Source organism: Podarcis cretensis, assembly GCF_951804945.1.
Source record: "Podarcis cretensis genome assembly, chromosome: 3".
Taxonomy (NCBI): Eukaryota; Metazoa; Chordata; class Lepidosauria; order Squamata; family Lacertidae; genus Podarcis; species Podarcis cretensis.
In genome coordinates this window covers 14,694,097-14,706,461 of record NC_137172.1, presented here as the reverse complement: position 1 = coordinate 14,706,461, position 12,365 = coordinate 14,694,097, and the positions used below count along the sequence as shown (strand labels likewise).

The 12,365-nt window shown below is 44.7% G+C and overlaps 1 protein-coding gene and 1 long non-coding RNA gene across 31 annotated transcripts in view; one reads left to right on the top strand and one right to left on the bottom strand.

Annotated features, from left to right (window-relative positions):
- NRXN1 (neurexin 1) overlaps positions 1–12,365 on the bottom strand; it is a 1,023,765-nt gene that overhangs the window by 657,236 nt on the left and 354,164 nt on the right. For all 29 annotated transcript variants that reach the window (XM_079968418.1, XM_079968429.1, XM_079968424.1 and 26 more), the window contains one exon: positions 363–664. In XM_079968418.1, the coding sequence (XP_079824544.1) occupies positions 363–664 (302 nt within the window). The remainder of the gene's footprint in view (positions 1–362; positions 665–12,365) is intronic.
- The window catches only part of LOC307211992, a 964,702-nt gene that overhangs the window by 926,979 nt on the left and 25,358 nt on the right, over positions 1–12,365 (top strand). The gene's annotated exons all lie outside the window — the stretch shown is intronic.

Below are 12,365 nucleotides of genomic sequence, written 5' to 3'. Positions count from 1 at the left end.
GGTTAATTACAAACATGAAACAGTTCCCTTAAAAAGAGAGAGACTGATTTGGTCTCCCATTATAGCAATAATATTTCACACTTTAATCATCTCCTTTAAATGCATATGTGTATTTAATACACATATATTTACACACATGCACAATTCTACAATTTTTGAAACAACCCTGGCCCGCAATGACTTTCTAGGTGTGCCTGTGCTCATGTGTGGTTTAATTGACCCATCTCTTGGTAACATGTTGAAATCTACATTTCAGAGGTCAGCTAAACACTCAATGGCATGTTGTACTAACTGCAAGATCACCAAACACTTAGCTGTGGCAAAAGCAAAGTCAGTTATTGCTGTATCCATTCTACTGTTACCTGACGCAGATTTCTGGTTACTTTGACATCATGCCAGGCATTGTCATTAAATTTCCCATTCACAGGTTCCACTAGCGCTTCAAAGGCCCCTGAGCCCAAATTAATAACCAAGGAGACCGCTCCGTTTTTCAGGGCAAGGTTGACATAATCGGCCGATTTTCCAGTGTGAAGCATCAGTCCATTCCTCTGAAGGGTTTTAAAGGACAGAGTTATTTCGTCACTGCTGCTCTGGATAGGATTCTGGGACAAGTCGTAGCAGAAATACTCTGACCCTTTGAATGTCGCGATGTATTCTTCTTTTCCTAAATAAATAAAGAGAAAGACAGGGAGAGGGAGAGAGAGACAGAGACAGAGAGAGGAGGGGGAAAATAACTCTGAATCAGTGGATCTAAAATAAATACAATTCGCACACACACACAAAAACATACTTTGCTTTCCTAACATCAGCAACAGGAAATTATTTTTACAAAAGAAACATAATTTCCCTTTGCAAGAAATACAAAAGTTGTATTTTTACTCATGGCTTTATTTTGGCAGAAAATTGTTGCATGGTGGACTCCAGCTCCAATGTATCAATGGGGACTAGTGTGTTATTGCTCTCCATTGCCAAAGTTTCTGAGAGCTGCTAGCCTGCATCAAACCATGATAGTGGGTGACAGTATTCTCTCAAACGCAGCACATTCTTACTTTGAAAAAAAATGCCAATTTGAATTTTCATATTTCATATTTTGATGTGGGTTATTCTGAATTGAACATTTTGGGTGTGACATTTTATTATGTCATATTTCAGGTCATTTCGACATGTTGGCATCTCTTGGTCATATTTTATTTTGGCTGGGTCTAATGGGGGAGGGGGAATGATAAACTGGAAGTCTGCCATCAAATATTGTCAAATTTTAACAGTCATTGCATGTCAACTAACAGGTATTATTACCCAGTCCAAAACACAACTGCATAGTAACTGTCACTAAAAAATATAACTGTGTACATGAACCACTCCCAGGTAAAACAACAGCAACAGTTGGACAAATCAGTGCTTTCATTTTATTGATGGCAGGGTCTTTGTATCAGTGTAAATTGGACCCCACGGAAGACAGCTTTAAGCCTGAGCCTCAGTATTTTCAGAAGCTCCTTCACGGCAGCACAAACGTTTACCATCTGCTAGAGGATTAGGGCAGCTGTAGCATGTAACATTGAGAGGGATTTCAGCTGACATCCATACCAGATTAAGGGCTCCCTGGACCAGTGTTAAATGTAGTGGAGGGATGCAGCAGATGTGGTGATGTGCAGTCATTGAAAAACAAGGCATCCTATAAAAGGAGCTCACTCTCTTTTACAATATGCAAAATGGGGTTGTATATCCTCAAAACGCGGAGTTCCTAAGAAGTATATTAATAATGATTGTTGTTAACGTCTTTGTCAAAGTACCTGGTGGTTTACAATGACAAGCAAAAAACACAGCCTCGTCCGCCAAGTATTTTACAATCTGAATTAGTTTATAATCTACACAAAAGAGATCTGAAGATGGGTAAAAGTAGAAAGAAGGGATTGGGAAAAGTCCAAACTGGATGGGATGTGACACTAAAGGAAACAATGGTCCTTTCCTTCAATGCTTTCAATAATAATAATAATAATAATAATAATAATAATAATAATAAAAAAAAAAAAACACCCTTTCCCTTAAAGCTGCTGATAGCCTGGGTGGGTGGGTTAAAAACTGATTGCAAAATGTGTATCCCCATAACTAAAAGCAGCTGTGGGTGGGCAAGAAATAATTTCAACAGTGGGAGTGTCTTGGAAGGAGGGTTAACCTCTCCACACTCAGTGCAAGGGGAACGCCCATTCCTGCATGTGGATGCCTTTAATGTTGGAATGGGATGTTGAGAGGTCTGGCCATGAATTCCCCAGTCTTTTCAAGATCGGCTCTCAATTTGAACATTGGGAGCGGGTCCCAGAGGGACTGATAGGAATGATGAGGCAAAGGAAGGAAACAAGAGAAGACAGGGTGGGATAGAAGAGGCAAAGGTGATATGGGATGAATGTGAGACGCTTTGTTTTGGTTGCAGACAAGGACTATAGTTGGGTGACATCTGGACTATTGCAACAGTCCCGGTGAACGCACACAAAATTGCACTTCTCAACTGATAGCCCGAAACATGTGCAAACTGCCATAGCGTGAAGACTCTGCCAGCTGCCCGTCAAGAAACATAGGAACATGAGAGTCTGCCTTATACTTAGGCAAACCACTAGTTCATCTAGCTCAATATTGTCCACACCAGGAATGGGGAAGCTCAGGCCTAAAAGTCCAAGCCCTTGGGACTCTCTCCAGGACACAGCCCTTCACATGCTACACCTCTTACTGACCATATCCCCCCCCCCTATAATGTTTGGCCATTTTTGCTGGCCTGGGATGTATATTTGAACTGTGATAACATCTCTTACTTGCCTGGACATGTGCATAGAAATGTCTGGATATGTGCATGGCTGCAATGTAGCCTACTGCACTAAGGCAAGAGTGACTTCTCTTGATCCACTCACTTTTTGCCCACCACTGGTATATGGCCCTTGGAAGGTTTACTATGAGAGAATGTGGCTCTTGGGCTGAAAATTGCTCCCCACCCCAGTCTACATGGATTGGCAGTGAATCTCCAGACAGGGGACTTCCTCAGTTCTATGTGGAGATGCTGGGGCTTGAATGTAGGATCTTCTGTGAAAAATGTCATTCATTCCCCATGTGAGTGCTCTTCCGGTGACACTGTTTCATTATGTAAAGAACCACCTCCAGAATGACCAGCCCAAAGCTTAAAGTTTAACCATCTGAACCAGATCCAATAGTGCCAAAGACTGCAGTTTTTCAGTATGGTACTTCACTCTCCGTACTTCAGCAATATTGGAGACAATATGAGCTGTACATAAGCAACTGTCAAGAACTTCCATTCTTTTCCAAGCTCTTGAACATCAGAAATGTTTCTAACAACAATTGATTGGTTTCTTATTTCCAACTTTTGCTGCCTCCACAATGTTTCTCTCTCTCTCTCTCTCTCTCTAGCCTCGACTTTCAGATTTGTGTTTGTTGCTTAACAGCCCTTTCATAACAGGCAGTTATGCACAACAAATACTGCCAGTGTTTATGTGTCCCGACCACAATCTGTAATAGCTTAATGTGAAAGACCACAAATCACAGTCTTGGATGCAGATACTGAACCCTGGCAGAAAAGCGGAGAACAATTCCTAGAATACAATCCATAATAAAATTTGCAACATGATGAACTGAGGAAAACAAGAAACTTGGCATCAAGTTGTGTGGAAATGGTTGATCAAAACAAATGATTAAGTGAGAAAACTCATGATATTTTTTAAAGGTATCAAACATCCTAAACCAGTGTATACAGATTCTATAGGAGACAAGATGAATCTGGGGCACACGTGTAGAAACTTCTACGGTGGGTTGAACTACAATTTCACCCTCTCACATATTGTATGAATGCAAAGAGCACATCTTGTAATATAAAAATTATTTCCATTGTGTAATGTATTTTGGAGGCAGTATGCCTCTGAATCTCAGTTGTATGGGAATCTGATTGGCCATTACAAAAAGTAAAGGTAAAGGACCCCTCGAAGGTTAAGTCCAGTCAAGGGTCACTATGGGATTGCAGCGCTCATCTCGCTTACAGGCCGAGGGAGCCGGCGATTGTCCACAGACAGCTTTCTAGGTCATGTGGCCAACATGACTAAACTGCTTCTGGCACAACGGAACACCATGATGGAAAACAGAGTGCACAGAAATGCCGTTGATCTTCCCACCACAGCGGTACCTATTTATCTATTTGCACTGGTGTGCTTTTGAACTGCTAGGTTGGCAGGATCTGGGACAGAGCAACAGGAGCTCACCCCGTCACAGGGATTTGAACTGCTGACCTTCTGATCGGCAAGCCCAAGAGGCTTAGTGGATTAGACTACAGTGCCACCCGCATCTTGCTGCAGAAAGAGTATGCTGGATTAGATGGGCCCTTGGTCTAATCAAGAAGGGATCTTCTTATGTTCTGGATGTTCACCAGCTGGTTTTTGCTTTCCCATCCACAATTCCCACCCTGCCTCTAGCTGTCTGCTTCGGAATCCAGGAAGTGACATCCGCTCAAGTTGCAGTCCTCTCCCTCATTGCACCAGCCCAATTCCAACTCACCATATTTAAAATGCTAAAGGTTATTTCTGGATATTTAGGCTCAGTCACAGAACAAAGGGTGGTTTTAGTTTTGACTGTGCTGGACAGAGATAAGTATCCAGTCCTTGCCTGTTTCATTCTTGGTAATGATCCCCACCCCCATTTTCACACCCCATGTGCCTGCAATTAGCAAACGTTTTAAAATGAAGAAATAGCTACATGCTATGGGACGTGGGTGGTGCTGTGGTGTAAACCACTGAGTCTAGGGCTTGCTGATCGGAAGGTTGGTGGTTCGAATCCACGCGACGGGGTGAGCTCCCGGTGCTCAGTCTAGCAGTTTGAAAGCACGCCAGTGCAAGTAGATAAATAGGTACCACTCCGGTGGGAAGGTAAACGACGATTCCATATGCTGCTCTGGTTTCACCAGAAGCGGCTTAGTCATGCTAACCACACGACTCAGAAAAAGTGTCTGCAGACAAATGCTGGCTCCCTCAGCCTGTAAAGCGAAATGAGCACCGCAACCCCAGAATCATTCGCGACTGGACTTAATTGCCAGGGGTCCCTTTACCCTTTACCTTTATGGACGCATAATGCGCATAGCTGTCAACCTTCCCTTTTTTTGTGGAAAATTCCCTTATTCCAGCACTGTTTCCCACTGCTATCCTGGATTGTTAGATATCCCGTAGACTGTCCCCGGGACAGGTGAGGGTGCTGATCCCTTATTTTCAAAAGTTGACAGCTATGATAATGCATAGTTTGGCCCACTCCAGCCAACATAAATTGGGAATTGTAACTGAAATGGGGTGCTGGGTCTGTCAGTCAGGGGCAGAAGTAGCCTTAAAGGGGATAGCATGTCTGATATCTTGCAGGCATACACACATCCCAATTCATTGTGTAGTGTCAAATATAGAAAGGGCTACCAATGCACCCTCTCTCTCTCTCTCTCTCTCTCCAATGTGGAATCACCTTGAGGCAATTTTTCAGGTACTCTCCTCACATGACAGAATATGGCTGCCACAGGTCTAAGGGTGTGTGCAAGAGTGACTCCCATGTAGCTACCAGTTCATGTTTCAATCTGTGAGTAAAGTTGTGCTAGCTATTGTGAAGGGCGTCAGAAAGGATCCAAATGTTGTAAAGAAATACAGAGCGGTGGGGATCTTGGAAACTATTCAAGAAGCTGAACACCTTTTGTGCCTCCTGTCAGGCCCTTCTGCAAAGAACCAAGGTGAATTCTTTTGACCCCCCCTCCCCCCCCCAAGGCAATTTCCTTGAGGAAGGACACAAAAAGCCAAACCAGCAATTCTGCACCCCTTTGCTGCAGGAAAAAAGGCAGCTAGCATTGTCATCGGAAAGATCAAATCAGTATCACCGGTACTGACAAATATCTCTTTAATAGATGTCTCAGTGGAGATCTATCAGTAAGTCCCAGCAAGGAAATCTCTGGATTCTTATTCTCTGGCCATTAGTTTCTCCTTCAATCAATAACCCAGTGGATTATGCACTCAACAGTATATGTTTCTGGTGCTTCCTAACAGATTTCCATTTACTCTAAGAGCCAGAAACAAGGTTTTCATATACTACCATGCCAAGGTATCTTAGAAATAGCAGCCACACATTTCTTTGCCCTTAGCAATGCTCTGTAACAGATGGCTTGTGCAACAAATTTGGCTCACCTTGCTTTTTACACTGGACTCTTTCCCTTTCCCTACTGATTGTTCCATTGGCATTACTCCTGCAATGTGCAGCCCTATCCAAATAGTGACTTGGGAGCATTGTTAGCAGGGTTAGAATAATAGAACTGTCAAGCTGGAAGGAACCCTGAGGTCCATCTAGTCCAACCCCCCTGCAACGCAGGAATATGCAGCTGTTCCATACGGAGATCAAACCTGCAACTATGATGTCATCAGCACCATGCTCTATCCAGCTGAGCTATCCAGCCTTGCACCCTGCTTATTTCCCTTCCTTTATGAAAACAAAAACACAAACTTTGCTTGTAGGGCAGCTGGACACACCACATAACCAATTGTTGGAGATAGCAAGTCTTCTTATAGTGCTTACTGCTTTTTCAAACCTTATTGTTAGTTTTTGTACATCAATTTTTATTACTGCATTTTGATTTGATTTTATCTGCTATGTTGCTTTGGTTTTTTTAATTGATACCTTATATAAGCAAGCCTGTAATTGTGATCCATCTTATTAGTAAGTATAAGTGCTTTAAAATTACTTATGTTTTATGTTCAGAATTACGTATATGTTCTAAATCATGCTCTGTCCATATTTCCATGCATAAAATTAATTATGTGTTTTATAAGTGTTAGGTTCTATTTTATTTCTTTTCAAAAAATCTCATGTAAGTTGTTTTTAATGTCTGTTTTTAATTGGTACTTTTAATAAGACTGTCTACTGCAAATCACATGGAGGTCTTTTGGTCTAGTTAGTGGTATATAAATTTAGGTAAACAAACAAAAAATATGCCCCAAGGTGATGTACAAAATCTAATAAAAACAGCTAGAAAACTGAAATATCCTTGGGTGATTTATCATGGCTCATTTTGCTTTTAATATGCAAAAGCAGTAAAATGATGCAACATTCATTAATGCATCTTTTGTACGCATAAATACTTGTCATGGCCTGGTGAGAGTTGTAGGTGTTTGCTGCGACTTGATGCATTGCTGGCAGAAAGCTACCACTCAACTGATTAGGGAGAGCAGCAAGCCAACTCACACACTTTATGCCAGAACTGGCCAGTTCAGAGCCCAATTGCTGACTGAGGTCATAATTAAGAGTTTAACCACATCAGAGTTTCCAGAAACTCTGGTTTGTTTTTTAACAAAAACTACGCACTACTTTCCCCTTCCACAAATGAGCTGCTCAAATAAGGTTACAAACATAGAAGGGAACATAAAAGCAACAATGATCCAACCATTAACACCAACCAATTGCAAAGCTGAAAAACAACAGTGAAAAGCAACAGCCGAGAATCCAAAGAACAGCACTAAGAATCTGTTCCCTTCATTGACCAGCATAGAGATGTCTGCTAGTGATCAGATGATATAGGGAGAAACGATTGCTTAATCCAAATGATATTGGATTGAGAAACAACACACACCAGTAATCTCCCAGCTGTGTATTTAAAATAGTCATTTCAATTCACATCTTGAATTAAGACAGTTGTTAAACGAGCAATTGTGGGCCAGCTGGCAAATGGCATTATGCTAGCTGTTTTGACTTAAGCTTCACTCATCAAGCAAAAAAGCCCCCCTGTGTTTCTTACAATGAATAAAACCTTCCTTTCCTTCTCCCTCTTTTTCTTCCCTTCATTTACTACCAGCACTGGGGTGGCAACTAAAGGGGATGCTTGAATCATTTGCATGGCTGACCTCTCACTAGGTCACTATGAAAGAGGGAAGAATAACTTGCAGCTGCCCTGATGCACATGTATTACATGTGTCACCTTTGATCCACAGGTGCCATCTTTGGGACCCCCATTCCTCAGTGCAGAGCCAAATCAAGGTTCTTGTTTGAGACAGGTAAAGGAAAGCAAGGCAATTGTCTTGCCAGATATGCCAGTCTGAGAAAGTTTGGGGGACAGGGCAGGAACTGGGCACTAGTGGAAGAGGAAGAAAGCATTGACATAACATTTAAGCACTGGAGCAGCCAGGCCGTGACAAATTCCTTTAGAGGTGGCTAAACTAAGCCAGTTGTTTTTGTGCATGGAGTTTTCTTGGCAGGGATACTGGAGTGGCTTTCCGGTTCCTGCTCCAGGTGGATCATGTTTAGTCAAAACTATCCACTATGACCTGTCCATCATGGGTGGTTCTGCACAGCATAGCTCATAGCTTCTCTGAGTTATTCAGGCCCCTTCACCATGACAAGACAGTGATCCATGAAGGATCCATGAAGGATCTAATACTTTGGCCACCTCATGAGAAGAGACGACTCCCTGGAAAAGACCCTGATGTTGGGAAAGATTGAGGGCACAAGGAGAAGGGGACGACAGAGGATGAGATGATTGAACAATATTCTCGAAGCTAGTAACATGAGTTTGACCAAACTGCAGGAGGAAGTGGAAGACAGGAGTGCCTGGTGTGCTCTGGTCTATGGGGTCACGAAGAGAAATGACTAAACAACAACAACAACCAACTATGCCACCCCATTTGTTGTGAGATTCCAGTTTTCATCAGCCCTGAGCATAGGGATGTGCTAGCTAGGGCTGATGGGAGCCGGTGTCCAATGACACATGGAGGGTCCCAGGGTAGCCACCTCTCTTTTAGAGTTTAGCAGAGGTGCAAGCAAGCTGAGCTAGAGAGCAGTATCACCTTTCCTATGTCAAAAGTCTGTGTGGGAATCCTGGTACATGAATCCAGTGTGGCCTCTGCTGAGTCCTACCATGATTTCCAAACAAACTTTTCAGATTTTCAGTGAAAGCTTTATGAAACAACAACCCAACCACACTGAAACTAATTCACTTTTTGGTGGGTTGTGCTAGTGGTTTTTCATGTCCTCCTGGGTTGTCACCAAAGGTTGTTACCCAAAGCAAACTTCAGACAAAATGCAAATGTTCCTGTCCAGGGAGGGAAACAATGGACCAGAAGAGGAGAAATACATTGGCTGCCTCTGTGGTTTTTAACCAGGTGTGAGGCATCTTTGCCCCTCCAGATATCTCTGAACCACAACCCCCATCATCCCTGACCATTGGCCATGTATGCTAGGTCTGATGGGCATTGTAGTTTGGCAACATACGGAAGGATAAAGGATCCACACTCTTGTTTTTTAAACATGTGTCAGGTATTATCATGGTAGGTAAAGGTAAAAGGGACCCCTGACCATTAGGTCCAGTCGTGGCCGACTCTGGGGTTGTGGCGCTCATCTCGCTTTATTGGCCGAGGGAGCTGGCGTACAGCTTCCGTGTCATGTGGCCAGCATGACTAAGCCGCTTCTGGTGAACCAGAGCAGCGCACAGAAACACTGTTTACCTTCCCGCTGGAGTGGTACCTATTTATCTACTTGCACTTTGATGTGCTTTTGAATTGCTAGGTTGGCAGGAGCTGGGACTGAGCAACGGGAGCTCACCCCGTCGCAGGGATTTGAACTGCCAACCTTCTGATTGGCAAGTCCTAGGCTCTGTGGTTTAACCCACAGTGCCACCCACATCCCTTATTATGTGAAACGATCTTGATAAGATCTTAATTGCACTGGCCATCTAATTGCTTTATGGCCCCAATTAGCCCCAGTGGTCCGGCACGCTCCCAGCCAAGCTGCGCAGACCTTTTTCTTCTCCGGTTTCGTCTAGCAGAGTAAAAACACAGCGGATCAAAACTGTCGCAGTCTGCTTCAGATCCAAATACACCAAGCACTGTGTATGTCCAAATTCAACAGTTCTTTATTGTAGCAAATATTTACAGCTCAGCATTTCCCAAAATCTCCTGGACTGCTAGCATTCATGGCTTCCGTCCGTCTCTCTCAGAGACACAGAGAGAACAACAAACTCCTCCCTCCTTTCCCACGTCAGAATGGGAGGCACACTCAGAACAAACATTAACCCAGTAAGTTCTGAACCCCAACACCCCCTCTTGCAGAGCATTCTGACAAGACCTGTGGATGTACCTTTGCAGACCTCTGTGAGATCAATCCCTTCCCCAACGCCTTGCGCCCTCTCCTGGCGTTCCTGTCAGGCATCTGTGGAACATCCTCACAACTCTCAGATTCGCACTGTGCGAAACTTACCCACGCACCTGTGGCCTGATACCTCTCAGGTGGAATTCCCTTCGTTGTGCGACTGGACCGCCTGGGCACAAACTCAGGCACTGCCTCTGACTCACTGTGGTCAGCAGGCGTGTCCCTTGCATCCTGGGATTCCCCCTCTGACTTAACGCGTCTTCGAACCCTTGGAATTACCTTCACAGGAGAACTAGGCTCACTCTTGGGCTCCCTTTTTACAACTTGCGGAGATGCCCCATCCTGCTCCTGACTTTGGTCAGTGAGCTGATCGTCATCAGCAGACTCAGCCCCTGGCTCTCCTTCCTCCTCATCAGAACCTTCCTGCTCTGAATCGGAAAGACATTCTGAAAGAATATCGCGTCTGGCAGGGGTCTTTGACCTTTCCTCCTGCTTACAGAACTCAGCGTGTTTACTGATCAGCAGCTTACTCTGATCACCTGACGGGTACGCAAACCTCCATGCACGAGCCGTTGGCTCATACCCACAGAAGATCATTTTCTGGAACTTGGGTTCACCTGGCCCTCGCAAAGCTTCAGGCACCGGCAGCAAGGCCGTTGATCCGAACTCACGGAGGAAGTGAACCTGCGGTTTCCTCCCGTGAAGCATGAAAAACGGTGTGTCTCCTACCACTGAATTGTAGGACCGATTCCAGGTGAAGCTCACATATTTAATTGCCTCCATCCAAAACTTCGGAGGTAACCCAGAATCTGACAGCATCACCTGTGCAGCTTTAACCAGAGCCTCACTTCTGAGCTCTGCCACCCCCCTCTGTTGAGGAGAAGTCACTGTGTGACTTATCCCTTTCTTGTGAAAGAACTTCTGCAAAGCAGACCCAGTAAACTGTGAACCTCTGTCACTAGCAATTTCCCTGACCCTGGTGGAGAACATTAGTTCCACCTCTTCAATCCAACACCTAATCAGCTGTGCTGCATCTTCCTTGGACTTGAGACCATGTGTCCAGGTGTTCTGCGAAAAATCATCCTGCAGTGTCAGCAGAAACCTGGCCCCTCCCAAACTTGGTTCCTTCATGGGACCCAACAGATCTATGTGTACAAGATCAAAAGGTTTTGTGGTTACCCTCTCCACCCTGGGGTAACTGCACCCTCTTACCTTTGCCTGTCTGCAAGCCTGACAATCTAGGACTCTTGCACATTCCGCAATTCTACAGCCTTTGGAAACCTCAGGTAGCACCTGTAGTTCTTCAAGACAGGCATGGGCTGTCTTCTTATGCCACACACACGAACATGAAACATGAGTGGGAACTGTAGCACGCAGGGCTTGTGCTTTCTCAACCTTCCCCTCACCCTCCAGGGACGTTTTAAGAATGAAGAGATCATTCTGCCCCTTTGCAACTCTGACCAGTTGCTTCCCTCCTTTGGAGATTGTACAAACATCGTGTTCAAAGCAAACCTTAAACCCCTTTTTCAACAAATAAGGCACAGATAAAATACAGTGTTGCACTCCTGGCACAATGCAAACTTCCATCTGCTCCTGCAAAACAGAAAACAATACATTTGCAACATTAGTCACATTTTTCTTTTCCCCACTTGCAAACTGAACAGTTTTCCCAGCCGGAATTGCCTTGCAATTCCACATCTCGACTGCAGGGGTCTCTGGGATCAGGTGGCAGTTCGCTCCTGAGTCGATTAGAAAACGAAAATTAGTGTGTCTCTCAGAGCTGTCCTCAAACAAAGCCATACTGGCAACAAACGTATCGCAGCCCCCACTCTTTGGGCTTCTACAGCAGTTCTGTCTGGTTGTCTTGGCAACCAACTCCCCCTTGCTCAGGACCTTGGCAGCTTCCGTAGAAGTAGCCTCCTCCGTTGCCTTGGAGACCGGCCTGGCCTCTGCGTTCCCACGCGACTCTTTAGGCCTTATCTTCACTTTGTCCAGGTGGCCGACCTTGAAGCGTCTAGCTCTCCGCCGCCTTCCTGACTTTGCATGACGACGATCCCCAGTGGAAAAATACTGCCTAGGGCTCCTTTCAGCTGGCCTGGCCCCCCTTCTTCCGGAAGAGCACTCTGTGCCAGCCCTGCCCTCGCTGAAACTGCGTTTCACTTCAGCACTCACAGTGGAAAACTTTTGAAACTTGCCTTTGGAATTCTCAGCCCCCCCGACGT